This window comes from Pezoporus flaviventris, unplaced genomic scaffold (genome assembly GCF_033815535.1).
Source record: "Pezoporus flaviventris isolate CSIRO_AGI_PZ_B2104156 unplaced genomic scaffold, CSIRO_AGI_Pfla_v1 ptg000066l, whole genome shotgun sequence".
NCBI classification, from domain to species: Eukaryota; Metazoa; Chordata; class Aves; order Psittaciformes; family Psittacidae; genus Pezoporus; species Pezoporus flaviventris.
The window spans coordinates 10,877,912-10,899,737 of NW_026892614.1; the positions used below are offsets into that span (position 1 = coordinate 10,877,912).

The following is a 21,826-nucleotide window of genomic DNA, read 5'->3' on the forward strand; positions in this document are numbered from 1 at the left end:
AGTTACATAATTTCAAGGAAAACTGAGGAAAATGGAGAACTGATCATGCAGCGCTGCTTGTGGCATGCTAGATGTGGGCAGATGAAAGTCTAAGCTTCAGCTGGTTAGTTAAGCCTGATTACAAGTAATAATAGAAAACTAAAATTTAAAAAATCAAGGCAAACCCAGACAAGCCAATAAATGTCCCAGTTGAAGCAGAAGTGGAAACATCACACTGATTTGCAGGACAAGGTCAAGAGCTTGAAGTCTGAGCTGAAAGTTTTGGTCCAAGCTGGGAGCAAACCAAACAGTTGCTCTGTAAAATTTGTTAGTTTTGACATTAAAATATTAAAAGAAAACTTTTACAAGACTTTACATGTTTCCTTGTAACATCATTCCACATTTTCTCACATCAAGCAACGCACTTTTGTGAAGAGAATAAAGGATTTTGGCAGTTTGGGGTTTAGATGACAGAGAGTAAAAGCTGTTCATTCTGAGGCAAAGAAAAGCAAGTAATTGACAGAAAGCTGTTGTTACTAGAATGTGATCTGTTTCAGCAAGAACAAACAAGCACAAACAGTGAAAGGACGTAATAGCAATGATTTAGTGAGAAAACATGTTTCTGGTGTTAATTCATGTATATAACTTTGTCTAATTATCAGGCACTCCAAGATCTAGTGAAGTTGTACTGACACTGAGCTGTTAAGGAGATTGATTCAGTGCCTGGCTAGTTACAGGCAGCGATGAGTGAAAAACTGAAATGAATCTTCTTGGAGCATCTATTACTACGGGGGGCGAGGAGGGGAGAAGGCGCTCTGACCTGTGTCTGTGATGTCAGTGATACGTTTGTGATTCAGAGTTTGTTAGTTTTTTGTCCAGAGCCCGGCCAGGGTAAATTCTAAGAATGAAGTTTGGTGTGAATATTCAGCGCAGAACGCTGTGCTGCCCAGCCCTTCCGAGACACTGCTTTATAGACTTCTGAAAAATCACGTTGTATGACTGACTGAAAAATTTGGGGATTACTTGGAGAACTTTTAATATTAAGCTTACTGCTGCACAAAACAGCAAGTAGAAGTTATTTATTTTGCATATAACAATTGTGCAGTTGACACACTATAAAAATATTCATGTGGATGTGTTTTCAGTCTGTTATGACTGAAAAAAAAACCCCACTGTATTTACATACCTACAGACTACATATTATCTGTAAATAAGCCAGTTGTTAAGAAGAATTTGGACCTGTGGATATGCAAGTACTGTTTACCCAAATGCATCAACTCAGTAACTTTTTCTTCCCAAAAGACACTGTTTCTGACTCTCTAATTCTCTCTCTGTGTATTCCTTGAATTTGGATGGCTTATCAGATGTTGCCAGTAGCATTTTGCCAAATAAATTAGTTAATAAACAAGTGGTTTTTATCTTTTTTTGTTAAATTTAAGGTGCATCTAAAAGATTCAGAGGTTCTCTTCAAGTTCCTTTCAATTTTATGGACTTACAGTTATAACCTTTCAAATCAGCTGAACTATGAAGTCAATGCGATGCTACAGACTCAAGCTCTATATATTGGCTATGCACTACTTGAATCACAGACACACCAAAAAAAGAAACAACTGCTATTGCCATCATCTCCAGGTAAAGTAAAACAGTTTATATCTCTCACCTTAAGACTAAATCACAGTATCTCTTAATTTTATGCTACTTTAATATATTTTATACCACAAAGGGTATCTGTGGTTATTTATGTTCAGCTGTACTAGGCGGAGACAGCTCTTGCTGATTCACTACAGCAGTTACCAGCCTAAGCTTGAAAGCAGGTGAAGTCACTTCTTTTTTTTCATTCTTAAAAGCTTTAAAGAAACACATTTATGCTGAAAAAGTCAGCTACAGCACCTTACTTTCTGTGCAGTATAGGATGTGGCAGGCAGCAGCAATGTATGAACTGTCTGAGCTTAAACACAAATATAAGGATCGTGATGAAGTTCAGGGCCATGATCTGTGAGTCATGTTGGTTTTGTGTGATGTAGTGGTTTATAGTGAAAAGGGATGACTTTAATTCCAGAGTAATGTTGACGCCTCTAGAAGGACAGATATGTTGAATTCTGACCACTCACTTTATTCTGTTTTCTCCTCCTCCTTCTTTCCCTCACTCTTTTCGCAGTGGTGATATCTTTGCTAATTAACTTGGGTAGTCCTGTGAGTGAAGTACGAAGGGCTGCTCTCAACTGCCTCCATTCCTTGAGAGGGATAAAGGAGTCTCTATTTCATCCTGTTCTTCAGCATTTGGAGGAAAAGACAGAAGAAATCATATCTGACCCTAAATACATAGCACAGGTATCTTCATTACTGAAGTGTCCATTAATACAAGTTCTGTCTGCTGCTGTGAGCTGCTATCTTTTCTAAAAGAAATCAAGTTAACTGGGAAAGTTCATTGTAGAATATAGTAGCCTATTTATTTTAAGGCTATAAAAACATTTAAGTGATTTATTACAGAGAATTGAGAATATCAGTCAAATAAGAGGTATTAACTTGTGGTTTATTTATAGATGAAGAACTCTGTATCTAGATTGCATTATTACAAATGCATTCAATAGATGTTTAAGGCATATTTATTCAAAGAAAGAACTTAATTATCACTTTCTTAATGAACTAGATTATGGAAACTCTATTTGAGGAGCTTGAGACTCAACCAAAACAGAAATCCCAGCAGAAAAAATTGTCAGAAACTTTGGAAAATATACTTGATTGTGTACAGAACCCCATTTTTCCATCATATATTACAAGAAACTTAATGAAAATGATTCATGAAGTCCATGGTGAGGTAAGTACCACCTTTCTAGTCGTTTTCTCAGTTTTGCATTTGATTGAAATGCTGAAATAAAATTTCATTTAGTAATAATGCTGCTAAATAACTTTTTAATTTATTATAGTCTAATACATTAGACTATAATGTATTAAGGGATTAAGTTGGTACCTCTAATAATATGCAGTAGTGCTGCAAAGTATGTTTTAGTGATACAAAATATTTGCATACTCCAGGAATGCAAGGGGTGCAGGATTTTGTAGTAGAATTCTTAAGGAAACTCTCTTGATGTTACTGAAAAAGACTGTTTTGTAGGAAGATTCTTCCAGAAGAAATTTATTACCTTGGTTAGGTATCAGTGAATGTAGAGCTTTCTGTACAGAATCATAATTTATTAGATAATAATACCAATTTTATTTGTGTGTATTAACTTCCTTTTATCTGGTATATTCAGACTTCTCCAAGTGCTGGAAAATATATGAGTTTGATATTCAAAAAATGAATGAAATTATGAATTTTTATGCTCTGTTCAGTTGTATGTGTCTCAAAAGGACTGTGAACTGCATAGAGGATGAGTGTTCTTGCTCAAATTCGGATTTTGTAAGAGACAGCAATCATAAATCAGTGAAAAATAATTGCTTTTTTTCTGTTCTTTGAAAATATGAAATACTGCCCTGCAAAGGAGAATAGCAAAGTAGCAGATGAGGATGTACTTGTGATATCTTGCAATAAGTCTTGTATTTTTCCTCTTGAATAGCTGTTGCATGAAATACTGTAACCGGTTTGTTGCCAAAGGGGGTGTCGCAGTAAAATAAAGGTGTGCTATTGGACGTTTGTTGAAGTGAGAAGGGATAAAAACTTCTGTTATGAATTTCCTCTGTTTGCAGATGATTCTTTTTCACCTCTTGCCTGCACTAGACCGGTTGCTAGAGAAGGTCTTTAAGAATCCTGAGGCAATGTTGAAAGATGAAGTTGTTCTCCTGCATCTCATCCTTGGAAAGTTTAATGAATATTCAGCAACCCTCTTGTGTAAGAATCAGCAGAGTCTGGATTTATTTATCAAAAGTATGCATGTTGCCAAAAAAATCTATGAAGAAATTCCACCATTTCAGATCACAGCTCTTGGGCAGGTATGGCTTTTTATGCTTAAAGCCAATAGCAGTGTTCAGGACTTTCAGGGTTAAAGAGTCCATAGCTTTTGACCTGCTTTTCTTTTAGTTTTAATGGTCTCCATAGGGTCTTGGAAACATCTAAACAGGTTGCAAAACTTTCTCTCTTAAATTTACCAGAAGGAGAAATTGCTGCTTGCTTTTATTTCTTTATTTTGACAAGCACAAAATAGAAATAACACTGTATTTGCATGCAAATTAATACCTTTATCGTTGTCTGTTCCATTCTCCTTAGTTTTTGTCAGTCAGGCAGAAGCTTTACTTCATGTTTGTCTTCTGAGGAAAAATTGTCAAGAAAATACAGTAGGTGAGAAATGGTCTCATTTGAAGGGGGCTACGAATTCAGGCCTTCTATTAACAAGGTATTACTGTATACTTACCAAAGGCTGGCAATAGCAAGTTTGTTCCCCCACCAGGCAAGCTATATGAAAAATATCATGCATCAGTAGGTCTGATGGCTATTGCACAAGTATGTGCTTTGCATCTGGGGATTCCTGTATTATGTACAAATACATAGTTAATATGCATATTTTTAGGATATATGTTCACACTAACATGCACGTGTGATTGGATACATAATCCAACATAGCTGAATTCCAGAGCTTGTGACTTTTGTTGCCCTCTTACAGTAAACTTCTCTGCATCCTTTTTTTCCCTTTTGCAGATTACTAAACCATTCTTTGCGGCTCTGTCAGACGGGATGGTGCAACAGAAGCTATTGAAAGTGCTGTTTGACTTACTGTTAAACTGCAAGAATCCACTTTGTGCCCAGACAATTAGCAGTGTGTTTAAAGGGGTAAGTGACAAACTCTAGAACACAGAAATATGTTCAAACCTGTTGCAGTAGTTCTGTGTCACTTTAGTAACACTTGTTGTTTATATCATTTGTAACATGAAAGGAATCAGAAACAATTTGTCACAGAATATAATTGGGTTAATGCATGAAAAGTTTATTAAATTACTGATTTAGAAGGTATTTCTTTAAAAGCCATGCATTAGTCACTCTACTATGCGAATGAATTCACCCAAAATCACTTCTTTCTGCTGCACTGATTTCCATTTTCTGGGATATGACTTGAATATGTGGATTATATATGCATATGTGCCTGAAAGGGATGTGATTTTAAAATAAAAATCAATAAAAATCAATGTGTGATACAACACATTGTTCATTGGTACTGTTGCTACTGTTTCAGATTTCAGTGTGTGCTGAGCAGATTGTCAGAGAGCTGGAGCCTCCTGAAAAAAACACAAGTCTGGCCACTGTTCAGCAAACTAGACGGCAGAAAATGCAGCAACAGAGGTAAAATAACTACAAACTCCAAAATAATTACTGTACAGTTTGGAAAGGCGATGTGTTTTACTGTGTTGCATGGTTTATCTTGAAAGCATAAGCATCCATTTCTTCTTTTCCTCTGCACGGTAAAATAACTGAGCTATTTTGAGTAGGAGAAAACCAACTCCTGTTGCTGTTTGAGAACTGATGGAACTATAGTAAAAAAATAAAAAAATCCCCAAACTTAAAGATCCAGTAGTTTTAATGTTGACATTTGCTCTTATAAATCTGGCTTGACACAATTGGACAAAATTCTTTGTTTTTTAGGTATTAAACTTTGTTAGTAATAAAGATGTGTGGGCCAAATTACATATGTAGGTGTATTACATATCTGTAGGTGGAAGCCTACAGATACTTATCAAAGTATTCCTGATAGTTGACTGAAAACCGGTAAATTTTTTTTTCAGTTAAATTGTTAATATAATCATTAAAACTGCAGACATTAAAAATAGGTACAGTCAGAATGTAGCAGCAGGGAAGGTGTCCCTCCTCATGGCAGGGGGGTTGGAACTAGATGATCTTTTAAGGTCCCTTCCAAACCATTCTGTGATTCTATAGTTTTTAGAAATCTTAGTCTTTTTTTTTCTCTCCATTCTCATAAGGAAGGAGCTGTTTTGTCCACTGTACTTATTCTCTTCTTTAAGCATTGGCTGTCAGCTGTTGTTGAAACAGGATGTTGAGTTGCTTTTCTTGGTCTGACCTAGAATAGCTGTTCTTATTTTCCTTCACTTGACCGTTTTTAGCAATCATCACCCATTAGATTGGTCCATCTGTAAATGTCTGTCAGAGTTTATAAACACACACACATTTACACACACTCCCATTTCCTGCACAGTCAGTGGTTAGACAACGGTTCTAAAATGGAAGTTTCCTGGATGGCAAGCAGATCACCATTTGGACAGTTATTTGGTAATAGATTTTGGTTTTTTTCCACAGAAGACTGCTTCATTGTGTAGAATTGTTACATGCAGAAGGCATGCTATACTTGTTTGTTTTTCCAAGTTTGGTCTGGATTTTCTCTTGATTGTTCAAAATGCGTCACTGTTTCAATCAAAAGCCAACATATTGCTACCTCTCCCAGGAGAAGCAGTAAAGGATATTGCTATGTGAAAGAAAACTTGTCATTTTTTCACTTACACGTGTTTGTCCCCTGAAACACTTTACTGTTTTCTTTGTGTCTCCTGATTGATTGTCTTGCCTTTTTAGAAAACCTCAAGATGCAGAATTGGCACCAGAAACAAGCCACTTCAGCTGGCAGAGGATTATGCTTATTCTAGAATTGCTGCAGCATAAGAAGAAACTCAGACATCCGCAGGCATTGATATCTCCACTTTTTAACCTGCTGAGCCGGTAATCATGCCTCCATAACACATAAGTCCTTGACCATTCTCTTCTGCAGCAGACATTGTAAAATGTTAAATATGGGCTACTTTCTCTCTACTTTTTTGCCATGTTTGGTAGCTTAGCTTTCCTTTTTTTACTTGAACTTCTTTTAAGTAAATCAGATGAGGGGAATAGGACGTTGTTATGATTTTTTTCCCCTTTAAACAATATGATGGGCTTTTTAAGATTGTTAAGATGCATAGCTTCTTAGTGAAGCTTTTGTTTCTCAGGTGGAGTGCTTGGGATTGCTAAGAAGGATGATACCAGTGCTGAAACTGGCACAATCAACGGGACTTGTGTATTTTGCAAAGCTATTACAATAATACTCTTAAGGGCTGAAATCCTCTCAAAACACTCTAGAGCAGCCTTCACGCAGTGCAGCCTGAGAAAATTGTTGCTTTCCTGCCAGCCCTATCTCCAGACACTTAGGAAAGTTTACCTATAGGTTGGGTATTTATCTTTTTTACTTAAGACTTGCCTTTACGTAGGCTGGCAATCATATTTCAGGTAAACATCTTATGCTCTTGACAGCACTTTGATTAAATGTCTTTTATAAGACCAGTTGGTGTGTTTGAAAACAAAAAAGGAGACACTTTTTTCCATGCTTTTTAGAAGCCTCAATTTAGAACTTCTGTAGAATGAAGATTGCCATTGGTTATTTGTGTCTTAGTATGCAGTTGGTCACTTACTTTTGTCTCCTTTTTCAATCTCTAAATATAATTCCTGAATGTGTAGGTCTCTGGAACCTATGGCATCAGAAGAAGAAAATATGGAATATACAAAGCAGCTAATCCTCAGCTGCCTGCTAAGCATATGTCAGAAACTGACTTCAGATCGTAGCAAGATACCAGCAGGTAAAAATTGCTAGATTCCTTTCTTCTCTCACCAGTACAACATTGAAACAATGGCCTCTGGCTTTTTCTTTCTTTCAGTCTACATAGTATTGTTAAGGAGAGAGAGATTCATCTACAGTGTACACAGAGTTGCTTTCTAAGTCATTTTTTATAGATCCCTTAGGTATGGCTTGCAAATTGTAACCAGTGCTTGAGTGTGCTGTTTCTTCCTTATATGGTTGACCATTGAAGTATCAGTATTTTTTAATAATTAATATTTTTTACTGGCAGATACCCTCGACAAAGAAAAATTCAATGTGGAACTGATAGTTCAGTGCATCAGGATTTCTAAAATGCCCCAGACACATCACCATGCACTGCTTCTCCTTGGTGCTGTTGCTGGCATGTTTCCTGTAAGTAGTACCTGAAATTTATGTGTTGAGTCTTCAGGTTCCAAATACTGGGAAGAGTGAAGAACAGACAGAACTGCTGCATGGGGAGAAACTTTCTGAAAGGAGCAAGAGGCGGAATATACAGGTTCCCTGCTCTTTTAGGGCTTTCATTTCCATTTAACTTGAGATCAAATCTGTCTTGATATTTTGGTCACGAGTCATTTATGACTTGCAGATAAGTGCATTAAAAATGGAAATAGCTTTCTGACAACAGTCTTGCCTCACTCTCCCACTGTGGTCAAAATTCTTGCGCCTTGTTTCTTTTTTCCCCTGCTTTTTCATATGCCAGAGCGAAAACATTCAGCCTGTTTACTTATTCTATGTAAGATTAGGTAGCACATATATTCTTATTCTGACAAGTTCCTAACTTGTACAACACTGGGAAATGTAGTTGAATGGTGGTAAACCCAGGTTGGTGTGATTTTAATTGACCAAGAAGCAGGCCTATGGATTGATATTTGACTGTACGCTCACTCTTCTAAGATTCTTTTGAAATTATAAAAGCAACAAAATGTATCCAGATGTATCAGACTCAATTTGCATATTCATCTTTACCTCAGTACTTTCTCCACACATTTGGAAGGATAGTGTTTTCTGAAAAGCATAAATTGGGATGTTTTTGACAAATCTGTGGAGGATTTGGATTTTGATTCTTGGGGTTGTTTTCCTTTGTCGCCATTATACTGCCATCACCTGCTACAGAACCAAGCTTTTAATTCTACATTAATATTAGCTCCTACAAGATTTTCAAGGTCAAAGTACAAGGAAGTATTTTTGTCTGAGTCTCATCTCTCTTTTTTAGATCTAAAACACTAGTTCAGTTCACTAAAACTGAATGAAAAATGTGCCCATATTTTCTTGCTCTAAGTTTTGGTAAAATCTGGGAAACTAAGTCTTGAATTAGGTGACATCTCTAACCCAGCCCTCAAAGTAATTACTGTGTTTACAGTCTAACCCCGCCAAAAATACAAAACTTAAAATGAACATGGTTGGTTTCCATTGTATGATTGTAGATACTGCAGATGTTTTACAGATATAAAAAAGGGTGGGTGGGAAAGGTATGAAAACGACTGCACCACACTCACATTTGTGCTGCTGCAAATCTCCCCATAGCTGATTTTACATGGCACTAGGTATTTCATCAGATTAAACTCTCAATTTCCACTCAAGAATTACTTGCTTAGAAGTGTATCTTGGGTTTCTAAATAATATTTAGAACTCTAACTGTCACATAGTAATTGGCTTTAAGGGACACTCTACATTTAAAATTAGTTCAGTGGAGATTTTGAAGATACTAATGAGTCTCATTTTCTTTTGTAGGAGCCTTGTGGCATTTGTGGGAAGGAGAAATGCCTTAAGGTATAATATGCAGAGCAGCAGAATTCAGAAAATAAATTAATCTCATCTGTCTTCTTTTCCAGGATAAAGTTCTCCACAATATTATGCCTATTTTTACATTCATGGGAGCAAACGTCTTGCGTCTGGATGATACTTACACATTCCAAGTAATTAATAAGACAGTGCAGATGGTTATTCCAGCTCTTATACAGGTAAATCTGTCTATGTGATGCAGAAGTGTCAAAAAAGGTGAACAATAAGATTATTGAGTAAGTGGTTTAGAATATCAGTGGTAGAATAAATTGTAGCCTAATCTAGGATTATTTTTAGATAGAAATTCAATTATATATAACTGTATTAACAGGTTGCTCCTTGTCTGACCAACTCAGTTCATCAGACTACTGCTTTTTAATGTTATGAGCTCCCGCACTTCATAAATGGTTTAGCTAAAACAGTATCACACCTGTACCTAAAGAGGACCTGAAACGGACTTAAATTTGAGGTTTTTCATCATCAACTGGTGCCAAGTAATCTCCTGCCTTTTTTCCATTTCCCTTCCTTCCCTCCCCCCTTCCTTTCTTTTTTCCCCTTCCTATTTTTCTGATTTTATTTGCAGTATCTTCCTGAAACACTGAGAAGGAACTGTGTGATTCAAAACTGTTTATTTTGGAGCACTGACGTTTTCTTTGAGATTTTGCTTTTGGTAATACCATCGTCAGGCACGCAGGGCTTTTTCTTATCTTCTGAATTTACAAGAACGAACTTGTACCCACCTGCATTAATCTGTTTGAACTGCTGTACCTGTTTGTACGCAGGCTGAAGACAGTGATCTGTCAGAGTCCTCTGGAAGTGTGGAAGAGGTGGTGATCAAGATCATCCGTGTGTTTGTGGATGCCTTGCCCCATGTGCCGGAGCACCGCCGCCTGCCAATCCTGGCTCAGCTGATCACTACAGTGGGAGGAGACAAGTTCCTCTGGGTTCTGCTAGTGCTGCTGTTCGAGCAGTATGTCACCAAGACTGTGACTGCAACGTCAAGCACAGACAAGGTTAAAAGACAAGTGGGGTTACCTTTCTCCTGAAGTGACTGAGCTTCCCCTTTCTCTTCACAATCTGTCCTTTAAGGAGGTTCAAGACAAGCCCTTAGATTATAGTAAAATATATAGTGAGCTCTGAGCTTGTGCAATACAGCAGAACCTCATCGGGATGTCGATAGAATTTGTATTGCAGACACAATATTGTTTTGTCCTGGAGCCTGAATAAATCGTATCGTATTGTACAGCAGTGCTTGACCTGAAGAGCTGATAATCTGATTATGAAGGGCTCCAATATTTTAAGAGGTTTTTTTCTAATACATGTGTTTGTGACACATGATACACGTCTTCCTGTACGGACCAAGATAAAAACTATAATGTTTTTGTGCAGGCAGGCCCATGAGTTAGGTGAAAGCACAGTTTATGGGGAAAATCAAAAGGCTAAAGCAACATTGGTGAAAAGATGCAGCCTTTGCTGTAGCAACTTAATCTCTACACTGTTTAACTACATTCTTTCGAAGAGCTTAGTGCTGTTACCCTTGGTGTTAATCCAGCTCACAAGGACATTTTCACAAACTCAGTAAGGCATTTTTGAGTCTTTTCATCATTATTAGTAATACTAATTCTTGATCTTTTTTATTTATTTTTTTTCTTAATTTTGAAACCATAAACAGGATGCTGTTTTGGAAGCAGACACTGCATTTTGGATTTCCATCTGTTGTGAATTTAATGTACAGACTCAGTTCCAGGGCATGATGAAAATAATCCAGTATTTGACAGAACTGCCTGAGAACAAAGAAGGTAACCACAAAATGCGTGTAAACCCTCCAGTTGCAGGGGACATGGGGTAATGGTTTTAAACTGAAAGAGGATAGATTTAGACTAGATATAAGGAAGATATATTTTATGATGAGGGTGATGAGGCGCTGGCACAAGTTGCCCAGAGAAGCTGTGGCTGCCCCATCTCTGGAAACATTCAAGGCCAAGTTGGACAGGGCTTTGAGCAACCTGGTCTGGTGGAAGGTGTCTCTGCCCATGGCAGGGAGGTTGGACTAGATGACCTTAAGTGTCCATTCCAACTCAAACCATTGTATGATTCTGATTCTGTTACTCCTCTAGACAGACGACTGAGGGAGATGAATTACTATAATGGCTTCTTAATAATACAGCTGATATGTGATTATTTACCTTTTATTAATCCTTTTAATTATAGATTAATTTGATCACTTAGAATCAAACAGTATTCCTCATTTAAAAGATCAAGTACATCATTTAGCCGAAATGAAAAATTTAGCTGTTATAGAAGACAAGATCACAGGGACTGCCAATCATTTCTGGTGTGTGATGCAGTGTATAAGGTCCTGCCTCTAAAGACCCATGTTTGTAGCCGGTTTACCATAGCTTTAGCACCAAGAAAAAAGATTCTTTATGTAAAAATGATCAGATGGCACGGCAGTGAAATGGCACTGCTTCTTTTGAGGCTGTTGAAATGAAAAATTAATCTCCTGTGGTATTCCAGAGCATCTTCCTTGGAAATCTGACATCATTTTGGGTACTGCAGAATGACTATCCTTGAAAGACATCTGACTGTAATTTTACTTTGCTTCCATAACCAGAAATCAAAATTTATCTTTTTCTGTTGGCTACAAATTTGTTTTGTGAACATTTCAACAGATGATCCTGGGCCAAAAAAGTCAAAACCATGCAAGACAAAGCTAAAAAATCAGGATGGGCAGCTCTTTGATGTGGAGTGTCACTCAGACAAACAACTTCGGCATTTCAAATTCTTGTCAGTCTCCTTCATGTCACAGCTTTTATCCTCTCAGAATTTTGTGAAGAAGGTAATAATGGCAGATTGCTTTTAAACTTACCACATTAAGTAATTGTGCCATACTGTAATAGATGAGATTTAATTTGCTTTTTAGTATGGCTTTATATGCAAAGGGGATGAAATCTGGTGTATCTTACTGACACCTTTATTGACAGAGTTTTGAAGCCTCTCAGTAATGCTAATTGGTTTTTAATACAGCTTTTCCAGATAGACTGTTTGTGTGATTGATAAATAGGTAATAAAGTGAAATTCTGGTCCCAGTGAATTCCCACTGGCTTTATGGAGTCCGGGATTTCACTCACAGCCTTTAACTCAAAATTTGGACTGGGATTCATACTATTAATCTGAAAAGAGAAAATAAATATTACAAATTTTAGGCTGCGGCTCTAGCTGGAAGTACTTCCCTGTTTTTCAACTGAATGCCGTCCACCAGCATCAAATGTATTTGCTACTGTGACTGCTTTGCCTAAGATTCTCATATTTCCTTCTAGAATGATGGATTAGGTGCAGATGTGGGGAATTCATGCTTACCATGTTAGTTGACATTGCATTTAGAACAAATGAATTTGCATATACTGGGATGGTAACTCAGTGAGGAGATGGAAGTTTCACACTTGGCATGTTCATTCTTACTTTTGAAACCAGATAGTTGAATGTGAAGAAACAGAAGAGCTGCAGAAGTTGGAACAGAGGTATGCTTTAAATCTGCTCCACTATTATTTTTAGCTTTTACTACAACTTGGGATTGTTTTTAAATATAGTTCCATTAGGCTTTTTTTTCCGCCCCAAGGACACTTTCAGTTGTGCTCAGCAACAACCTGTACTTATTATATAAAGGTTATTTAGTTTGGGGTTTTGTTTGGGGTTTGATTTTTTTGGTTTTTATATGATGTAGAGCTTTTTATTTCTGAAAGATTGCTCTACACAATATCCACTCTTTCTACATTTCTGCTTGTGCTTATTTGCATACTTGGCCATAACTGTTATGCTGTTGCTGATGGAGTCTCTTAAAGAATTGCAGATTTTTAGCAAAACTTGTTGCTTCATTAATAGGAAAAAAAAAAAAATCATTGTTCACAGGTGCTCCTATGCTGGTGTAATAAAATTACCAGTGATCACAGTTGTAGTCATTGGGCTATAACAGCCAATGATACAAAATTGAGGGTTTCTTTTGCAGAAGCTTAACTTAAGTGAAAAAGGGTATAGGATTTATTTTAAATGCTGTGTTCCTTAAAAGCTCATTTTTAAACATCTACATTTTTCCAGATCGTTTTTGCTTTCAAGTTGTTAAGTAGAACTACTGCTGTATGTAGATGCTAATCTGGGAGTAATAGGTAGACTTCTTTAATGTGCATGTGATTGTCCTTATTGCCATAGCTTTTTGTTAATGATGTGATCTGCTAGTCTCTCCATTAGGTGTTTCATTTTCTTTAATTGTTGCTGTTTTGTGAAATTTCATGTTTACCAGAAAGAAAGTCAACTTCTGTAGTGTCCTTGTTATTACTAAAAGATGCTTCCTTTCTACCTAGGCTATTAGAAGAAGTTCTTCACTATATTAACACTGTGGCATCTTCAGTAGAAGGAAATGTGGACAAGCCAACAGCCAAATTTTGGAGGGTTCTGCTTAACAAGTCCTATGATATGCTGGATAAAGTATGTCTCGTTAGCTCTCATGTTAGCAGTGGGACATTAATAAGCTTTTGCTTATTAATACAACTTTTTTAGGATTTCCTAGTGGATTAGTACTAATCTTTATTGGATGGTCTGCAGGCTGGTGCATCATTGATTAAACTCCTCTAACTTCAGTAACTACAGCTAAGAGCTTAGACAGGAATGCCTGTTTCTTTTAGTTAGTATTCTACTGGCTGGATGCAGTCATTTCACTACATGGTGGAAAATAATGGCTTTTGGCAGCATTTCTCACTGTTAACTCATAAAAGGGTTTAACTAATGCTAATGGAATTGTTGTATATTTCTACATGAAATTGAAGTTGAGAAAAAAATTCCTTATGTTTTTCTTTCTAATCTTTTTCTGATCAGAAGTATATTTGTAGAACTGGACTGGCTATCTCATTTTATGCTGTGGAGCATGTGTCTTTATTTCTGGATTTGGGGTGTTTTTTTTTGCCTGTGAAGCATATTCCAGTTTTCCTGATGTATGTGCACAGGGCACTACCAGAAGTATTTTAGGGTAAGGAGGGAGAGCTCACCAGTGTAAAGAGGAATTGCTGAGGAAATCTCAGAGGTAGTGGATAATGGCTGCTTAGCAGCCAGTGAACATACGTTAAGTACTGTAACTGGAACCTGCTTTGTTCTTTTGCTTGCCTCAGATCCAGCATTGCTGGCCTGTCCTCTCTTCTTTGATCCTGACACCCATGTGGGAAGTCAAAGAGAGTTTTCCTGTTTTATTTGGAGGCTGCCAGGTCACAGCACATGGAATAGCATTTATGGTATTGTTCTGTTTGTGTTTTCTTGTAGGTTAATGCCTTATTGCCAACAGAAACCTTCATCCCTGTTATTAGGGGACTAATAACAAATCAGCTTCCATCTGTGAGACGTAAGGCAATGGACCTTTTGAACAATAAGGTGCAGCAACGCACAAAGTGGCAGAAGAGACAGGTGAGGCTAAGTGGTTAAGCTCAGTCCTTTAGCAGAAGTAACCAGAGCGAAATAGATGTAGAAGTGGTTTGGTCTATATGAAGATGACAAGTAGCCAGGTCTGGCAGGCAGCATAGGAGTAGTGAGATGTAGGCTCCCTGACCATCATTACCTTGCATGTTCTGAGTTTCTAACTGCATGCCTAAAGTGTGTTCTCTTGTCCTTTTAGATCCTGCAGCTCTTAGAGCTAGTTCCTGAGCTCATTGCTATTGCACAGTGTAAAAGAAAAGACGAAGAGGAGGAGCAAGCCATCAACAGGCAAACTGCTTTGTTCAGCCTCAAGCTGCTCTGCAAAGGTTTTGGCGCAGAAAATCCAGTGCCGTTTGTTCCTGTTCTGAAAACTGCCATTGATCTAATTTCTTCAGAGAAAGAGGAAAAGAATGTGATAGGAAGTGCTTTGCTATGTATAGCTGAGGTCACCTATACACTGAAAGCCCAAGCAATACCTCAGCTTCCAAGGTAGTGTTGGGTTCTTTTTAACAGAACCAATTGAAGCAGGAATTATGCTAAAATGCATTACTGAAGGAATGCTGGTGAAGGCCAAGTGGCAGTCTGCCTGCGTGTGTTTTGTGTAGATAAGAATGAAGATATTCATAGTGCTTAAAGGTGCTTCCTGGTCATAGAACTAAGAAGCTAGTGGTGAAATTGTAAGAGTTTTAGAATCAGTAGAGTTCAAGTTTCTTATTGTCATTAAATCTTTAAACAAAAGACAGGGCTTCGAGCAACCTGAACTAGTGAAAGATGTCTCTGCCTATGGTAGGGGGATTGGACTAGGTGATTTTAACGATAGCTTCTGATCAGAACCATTCTGCAATTTGAAATCTAATGCCCTTCATTAGCTTTGAAAAAATGAAATACAGCAGAATAGCCAAGAATACTGAGTTTTCTCAAATACACATGTAAAAAATTGTGTAGAATTTGTCCCTGCGGGCTTAACAGATGGATTTATGGGATTGGAAATGTGTCGCCAACTGCTCAGTGGTTTCACCTTCCTCTGTCTATGCTTGGTTATTCACAGGCTGATGCCAGCATTGTTGAAGACTTTAAAAAATAAGAAGGACCTGGTCTCCAATGAGATTTACTTGCTGAGTGCTGTTACTGCTCTCCTGAAGGTCGCAGAAACATTACCACACTTCCTTAGCCCTTATCTTTTGGATTGCTTGCTGCAGGTGAGTTCTCTTAATTCCTACAGATATGTAAAGGGGGACAAGATCTGCCCAGTTCCTAGAAGAAGATAACAGAGATTACTTTTTCTGTCTGAAACTGAAATAGATGTGCCAACTATGTGGAAGGTCATAACATATTACTTTTCCACTCACCTTCTTATGCAGATAACTAAAAGAATATGAGAGCATCTGCTATTCCTCCCTCTGATAGATTGTAGTTTGCCTGTTTGGAAAAGAAGCTGAATCCTGGAGGATCTTTCTATAATATCCATGATATCATCAAATGTGTTGGGGTAATTCTGACCCCTTACTGCTGACGTGTGTTTTTTCAGTCTGAAAAAGACAGCGAAGCTTTGTACACAGACATCTTAACACAAGGTGCTCCAGGTGCTGCAAACAGCAACATTCCTGTCTGCCATTTGCAACAGATTATTGTAAGACAAGTTCCTGTTGTTCCAAGTATGTCTCACTTCTGTTGGATTTCCTGATAGGTTGTCTGCTTGGAAAAGTTTGTGGTCGAGTTTGGTCCTTCTTCCCAGATAAGCTTACGTGTATCATCATTGAAAACTATCCTAGCTACAAGACTTGCTCCCCGAATATTCTTGCCTGCAGTTATGAAGTGTTACAGTGAAGTGGCAAATACCCGGAAGGTAAGGACTTCTATTTTTTATCATTCTTTTGCATTCTGATTAAAAAGAATGAAAGGGAAAAAAAAATACAACCAAGCAGTGCAAAATTTGGTCCAACTGTCCTGGCTGTGTCCTGTCTTGCTGGGGCAGCAGAGTGAGAAACAAAGAAAGTCTTAATGCTTTGTGAGCACTGGTCAATGTGCTACCAGTGTTGTTTTGGTCACAAATCTAAAACATAGCACCATGTGAGCTGCTGTGAAGAAAATTCACTCCATCCCAGCCAAACCTAGCACAGTCTTTATATTATCTCTGTTTTCTTTTGTACTGAAGTGGTGATTCAGGAAAGTTAGACCTGGGAGAAATGCACCAGTTTAATATCCTTAGCATATTAGATGATGAATGCTTGAGAGATTGTCCATTCATAAAGGCTTTGATTTATCTGCTGGGAACACAAGTTGAGTCATAATTTTCAACCAAGAGAGACCAGACTCTTTTCAGGAATCCTACTACTTTAAACCCCCCAAAATTACAGGAAAAAGCTTATCTATTTTATCAACAGTATTTTAATGAGTAAATGTATGAAGTGCTGAAATCCTATTTCATTGTTATGATGTTTCTCAGTTACTATCAGTATCACAGTTGCCTTCGCATTGCTTTGCTTTTGTTTTGCAGAACTGCCTGGTTCCCCTTATGAACATTTTGAAGGAGCACATTGTTACTATGGAGAAGGAGCACCTGATCTCTCATCAGTCTGAGCTGACAGCGTTTTTCATGAAAGCCCTGGACTTCAGAACAGATCATGCCAAGGTGACTTGTTTAGGGGGATGAACAACAGCAGCTCAACCTCTGCGTGCTAATTCTATCAGTTGTTTTTAAAAAAATATTAGTAGTTTCCATGGCACTTGTGCTTGGAAATTCTGGGTATCAAATACTCTACGTTCGGGAATTGTTCTTGGGGCAGAAAACATCACAGTTAGGTATTTAGTCTGAAACAAACTAAAATATGATTTGAAAACTGAAAGTCTTACATTTCAAACTTGGAATTCTCTTTTCTAATTTTTCCCAGGATGATTTAGAGGAAGTTGGTAAGACAGAGACTTACATTATTGATTGTCTAATAAGTATGGTTATGAAACTTTCCGAGGCTTCTTTCAGACCCCTCTTCTTTAAGGTAAGAAGTTTAAATATAATACATCTGCATCAGCACATTTGTGTTTTCCAGTGGACAGACACAGTAAAGAGCTAATCTGACTTCCACTTTCAGCTCTTTGACTGGTCCAAAACAGAGTCTGCCCTAAAAGACAGACTACTGACATTCCACCGAATAGCAGATTGCATTGCAGACAAGCTCAAGGGCCTCTTCACCCTGTTTGCTGGTCATTTATTGAAGCCATTTGCTGAGACACTGAACCAGGTCAATGTTTCTAAAACTGGTAAGTTTTCAGTTACTAACTATAGAGAAGTGTTGGCAGGCTAATTTAATTGCTGAAATAGGTTAATTATAACTGATGAAACTTTAGTCTTACAGGATTTACTTCATGGCACATACCTCATTTCTTCTTTATCTTATAAATAAGGCATCTTTCTTATTCTAGTGGAACAAAAGGACATATTTCATCCATGGGCTCTGGACTGCCAGTACAAACTTGAGACCACATGAAAATTTTCAATGTCAGTCCCAGTGAATTCCATGAGAATGAAATTGTGTGGGAAAAGGACAACTTGTTCAGCCTTCTTTCTTGTTTTTCCATACTTTGACTTCTCTTACATGTTACCTGGTGTATTCAGACTCCTCTGCTTTCTTGGCAAAAATAGGTATTAGTTTTTTGTATGGGAAACTTATATTGCTTATCCTATTTGTAGTGAAGAAATTCTCCACATCCACTGGTATGGCCTGTGGCTTCCTGTAGCCCATGTCTAGTCCCTTTTATCCCCAGCTGACTATGAACAGCAGTGCCAGACCTGCTAGGGCATTAGCTAAAAGCCAGATAATATATTGCATCTTTATTGTTCTGAGTGATGAGTACATAATTGCTATGTAGTCATCCTTTAGCTATATTCACAAATGAATGATGTTTCTATCTTGTGGGAAAGCTTCAGGGATTTTTTTTTTACGGTTTTTTTTTTTCCCCTTCTTGATTGACATACAGATGAAGCTTTCTTTGACTGTGAGAATAGCACAGAGAAGAGCTGTCTGCTGTTGCAGTTCACCATGAATTGTCTGCACAAGCTCTTCCTGTTTGACACCCAGAAGTTCCTGAGTAAGGAAAGAGCAGAAACTTTGATGATGCCTCTGGTTGATCAGGTATTGACATATACAGGAAAAAACAATTCAAAACTGACTTTTTTTTCCCCATCTGAAAGGTTTATTATTTTTACCTATTTAACCTTACCTCAGTCCTCTCCCTTAAAAAGGGAGGAATTAATTTATTGTCTGTGGCCCAAAGACAAAACAGTATTAATTGCTTTGCCTAAGGCTCTGAATTACGTTTTTATCCTCTTTCTAAACATCATCATTCTGTAAGGTTCATGCATGTTGTTGAGTTCTTGCAGACCAGTTGCACTCCCATTGATGGTCTTTGATGCAACTCTTGAGTACTTAAAAGCCAAAGCTAGAAGTGCTTTTGGCTTGATTTATTTGTTTGGATCTGTTTGACAAGCTTTTTATTCCACAGCTAGAAAATACGCTTGGAGGAGATGAGAAGTTCCAGGACAGAGTGACAGCGCACCTGATACCCTGCATAGCTCAGTTTGCAGTGGCAATGGCAGATGATTCTCTTTGGAAACCACTGAACTACCAGATCCTGCTGAAAATGAGGCACACCTCTTCTAAGGTTGGGAGCTGTCAGCATTCAAACTGTTTTTTTGTTGCATTAGAAAATGGGAACAGTGTATCTGAAAACAGAATTGGATTAGCCAAGTCACTACTAAAATACTCGCCTAAGTTAAAATACTGATACTGTATTGGGAGTACTGTGCTACTCCCAGGCCATAGAGAGATGTGAACAAGATGGCCTTCTGCTCTGTCAATATTCCACATGTGGATAGCTTCCACACTGTGTGGTTTAGGTTCTTTAAAGATTGGGTAGCTGTTGGAGTAAAAGATGTGTAAGAAAAAAGAGGGGGAATTGGAAGACACTTATATATAAACCTCCAGACTTTACTACATACAGTTGTCAAGGCTCTCCTATTTGACAGGCTGTAGCTCTTCGGGGGAGTACTTGGGTTGTCATTGTAATGAGCTAAGTCCTTCTGATACATTGAAACAGTCTCATTGCAACCGGAAGTTCAAGACCATTTTATCAACTTACCTGCTTCTTGCGACCTATTTTTTCCTTTCACATTATCCTAACCCAAATCTTGAGATTTAAACTGGTGTAAAACTAGTTCCTTTCAGTAGCAGGAGCTAGTTTACAAACTTCAATGGAAAGAAAGTGGAGGCAGGCAGGGGAGAAAACAGAATTATACTGAAATGTTTGTTTCCTTACAAAGATTACTGTTTTGATTTAGGTCCGATTTGCTGCTCTGCTTGCTTTGGTAGAAGTTGCACAAAAACTGAAAGAGAACTACTTGGTCCTGCTACCTGAATCCATTCCATTCTTAGCTGAACTCATGGAAGGTAATGTTCTAAAGTGGCACTGGTGCAGACAACTGGCCTAAGACAAAAAAGAGAATAAAGGGTCACTTTTCAAAGGTTCAGACAGTATGATTGCTGTAGTTGCTGTAAAACTTATATATTGGTATACAGTAGGTTAAACTGCACAGGGTGCAAACTGAAGTGGGTTGCATGCAACAATTCTAAAAGTTCAATTATGGTAGTTTCTTCAGTGTGCGCATCTCCCTAGTTTCATGTTTTAGATCAGTGTTACAATAGAAATAATTCACCCAAGTCCTGAGGCAGTGCCAAAGTATTTTTTAATAATAATTTCATACCTGGTGTTTCAAGCTAGTTCTGGCCTTGACGAGTGATGAGGCCTTCCTAGGGTAGCTTTCAGTGGTTGCTCTACTTAATTCCTGCTTGCTTTCTTTTTCTAGATGAGTGTGAAGAAGTTGAACAGCTGTGTCAGAAGACAATTCAACAACTAGAAGTCATTTTAGGAGAACCACTTCAAAGCTACTTCTAAGTTGATTTCCTTTGTTTTCAGATTTTGTCTGAATCATGTTAGCTTCACACAGGCTACTGTTACAGGCAAAATTAGTCAGTCATACTAATTTTTATCAGAGCTAAGATCTTAACTTTTTAATAAAACATTGTAAGAATCTGGCTTTGTAATTTCTGGATGGTCTTGGGACTTTCTGCATGACTTTTCCTTAACTGCTTTTTTCTTAACAGTGGGAGACTGGAGCAAGCTATAAGCAAATTCTGATAGGGCACAGAGTGACACGCAAGACACTTGAGTTCTGCTATGTTTGGGGTACAGTACTGAGAATCTGCTTTTCTGTCTTTTCAGGGAAGCAAAAAGTAAAGCCACAGAACATACTGAAAAGGAAGTTACAATAAATTAGGATTCATATAAATCCTAATAAATCGTGATTCATGTTTTTTTAGTCTTTATAGACAAGCTAAAGCAATAGCACTTACTTATCTGAAGAATAAATTGTTTGCACTGTTAATAAATGTACCAAAAAATTCACCACCTGTTTTGCACCAGGAGGTGCTGGTTCCTTACATCACTAATATGAAAGGCACTGAAATTCTAAAGTATGATTTAAAATGCAACTGGTAAGAACACTATAAAGAAGGTACTCATATGTCCCATCTAGTGCTGGGAACGGGCCTCTGTTCAGGGTATAGCACACCATGCAGATCTCTACAGCAAGGTTGCCCCTTTGTGGTCATTCATGCTCTTACAGGATTTTCTTAGAAAACAACTATTTATCATGTCTGCTGCCAAATAAAAAGAATGTTCACATGAGAACTTCCTGCTCAACTCCTAGATAGAGGCAAGGACACCCAACTGGGAGCTGCCTACCGGCTCCTCCATTACCATCAGTCAGCTAAGTTGATCGTGCACTACAACACTCTCCTGAAGGACACACCAGCACAGCCGAGACCTACTCAGGGTAACTGGTCTGTGGATCACTAACTCCTCAATGGGGAAGTGGTCTTCCAGACGCAATCACTGTGTCACCCTGGAGATATGAGTAAGATAATAAGCAACACAAGAGAAAATATAAACCAAAAAGGGGTAATAGCTATGTAGCTACATTAAGAGAAAGG

The 21,826-nt window shown here is 37.8% G+C and overlaps 1 protein-coding gene across 1 annotated transcript in view; it reads left to right on the forward strand.

The window, feature by feature from the left end:
• The window catches only part of HEATR1 (HEAT repeat containing 1), a 35,361-nt gene extending 14,496 nt beyond the window's left edge, over window positions 1-20,865 (forward strand). Inside the window, exons 19-44 of the mRNA XM_061471201.1 lie at window positions 1,419-1,611; window positions 2,138-2,310; window positions 2,630-2,797; window positions 3,667-3,909; window positions 4,613-4,744; window positions 5,145-5,251; window positions 6,491-6,634; window positions 7,403-7,521; window positions 7,792-7,913; window positions 9,374-9,502; window positions 10,106-10,336; window positions 10,996-11,122; window positions 11,996-12,162; window positions 12,798-12,844; window positions 13,682-13,805; window positions 14,631-14,771; window positions 14,980-15,269; window positions 15,829-15,979; window positions 16,468-16,626; window positions 17,278-17,412; window positions 17,672-17,776; window positions 17,870-18,038; window positions 18,756-18,910; window positions 19,281-19,439; window positions 20,116-20,224; window positions 20,641-20,865. Of these exons, the coding sequence (XP_061327185.1) occupies window positions 1,419-1,611; window positions 2,138-2,310; window positions 2,630-2,797; window positions 3,667-3,909; window positions 4,613-4,744; window positions 5,145-5,251; window positions 6,491-6,634; window positions 7,403-7,521; window positions 7,792-7,913; window positions 9,374-9,502; window positions 10,106-10,336; window positions 10,996-11,122; window positions 11,996-12,162; window positions 12,798-12,844; window positions 13,682-13,805; window positions 14,631-14,771; window positions 14,980-15,269; window positions 15,829-15,979; window positions 16,468-16,626; window positions 17,278-17,412; window positions 17,672-17,776; window positions 17,870-18,038; window positions 18,756-18,910; window positions 19,281-19,439; window positions 20,116-20,224; window positions 20,641-20,729 (3,888 nt within the window). The 3' untranslated portion in view covers window positions 20,730-20,865. The remainder of the gene's footprint in view (window positions 1-1,418; window positions 1,612-2,137; window positions 2,311-2,629; window positions 2,798-3,666; window positions 3,910-4,612; window positions 4,745-5,144; window positions 5,252-6,490; window positions 6,635-7,402; window positions 7,522-7,791; window positions 7,914-9,373; window positions 9,503-10,105; window positions 10,337-10,995; window positions 11,123-11,995; window positions 12,163-12,797; window positions 12,845-13,681; window positions 13,806-14,630; window positions 14,772-14,979; window positions 15,270-15,828; window positions 15,980-16,467; window positions 16,627-17,277; window positions 17,413-17,671; window positions 17,777-17,869; window positions 18,039-18,755; window positions 18,911-19,280; window positions 19,440-20,115; window positions 20,225-20,640) is intronic.
• Window positions 20,866-21,826: the final 961 nt, after the last annotated feature.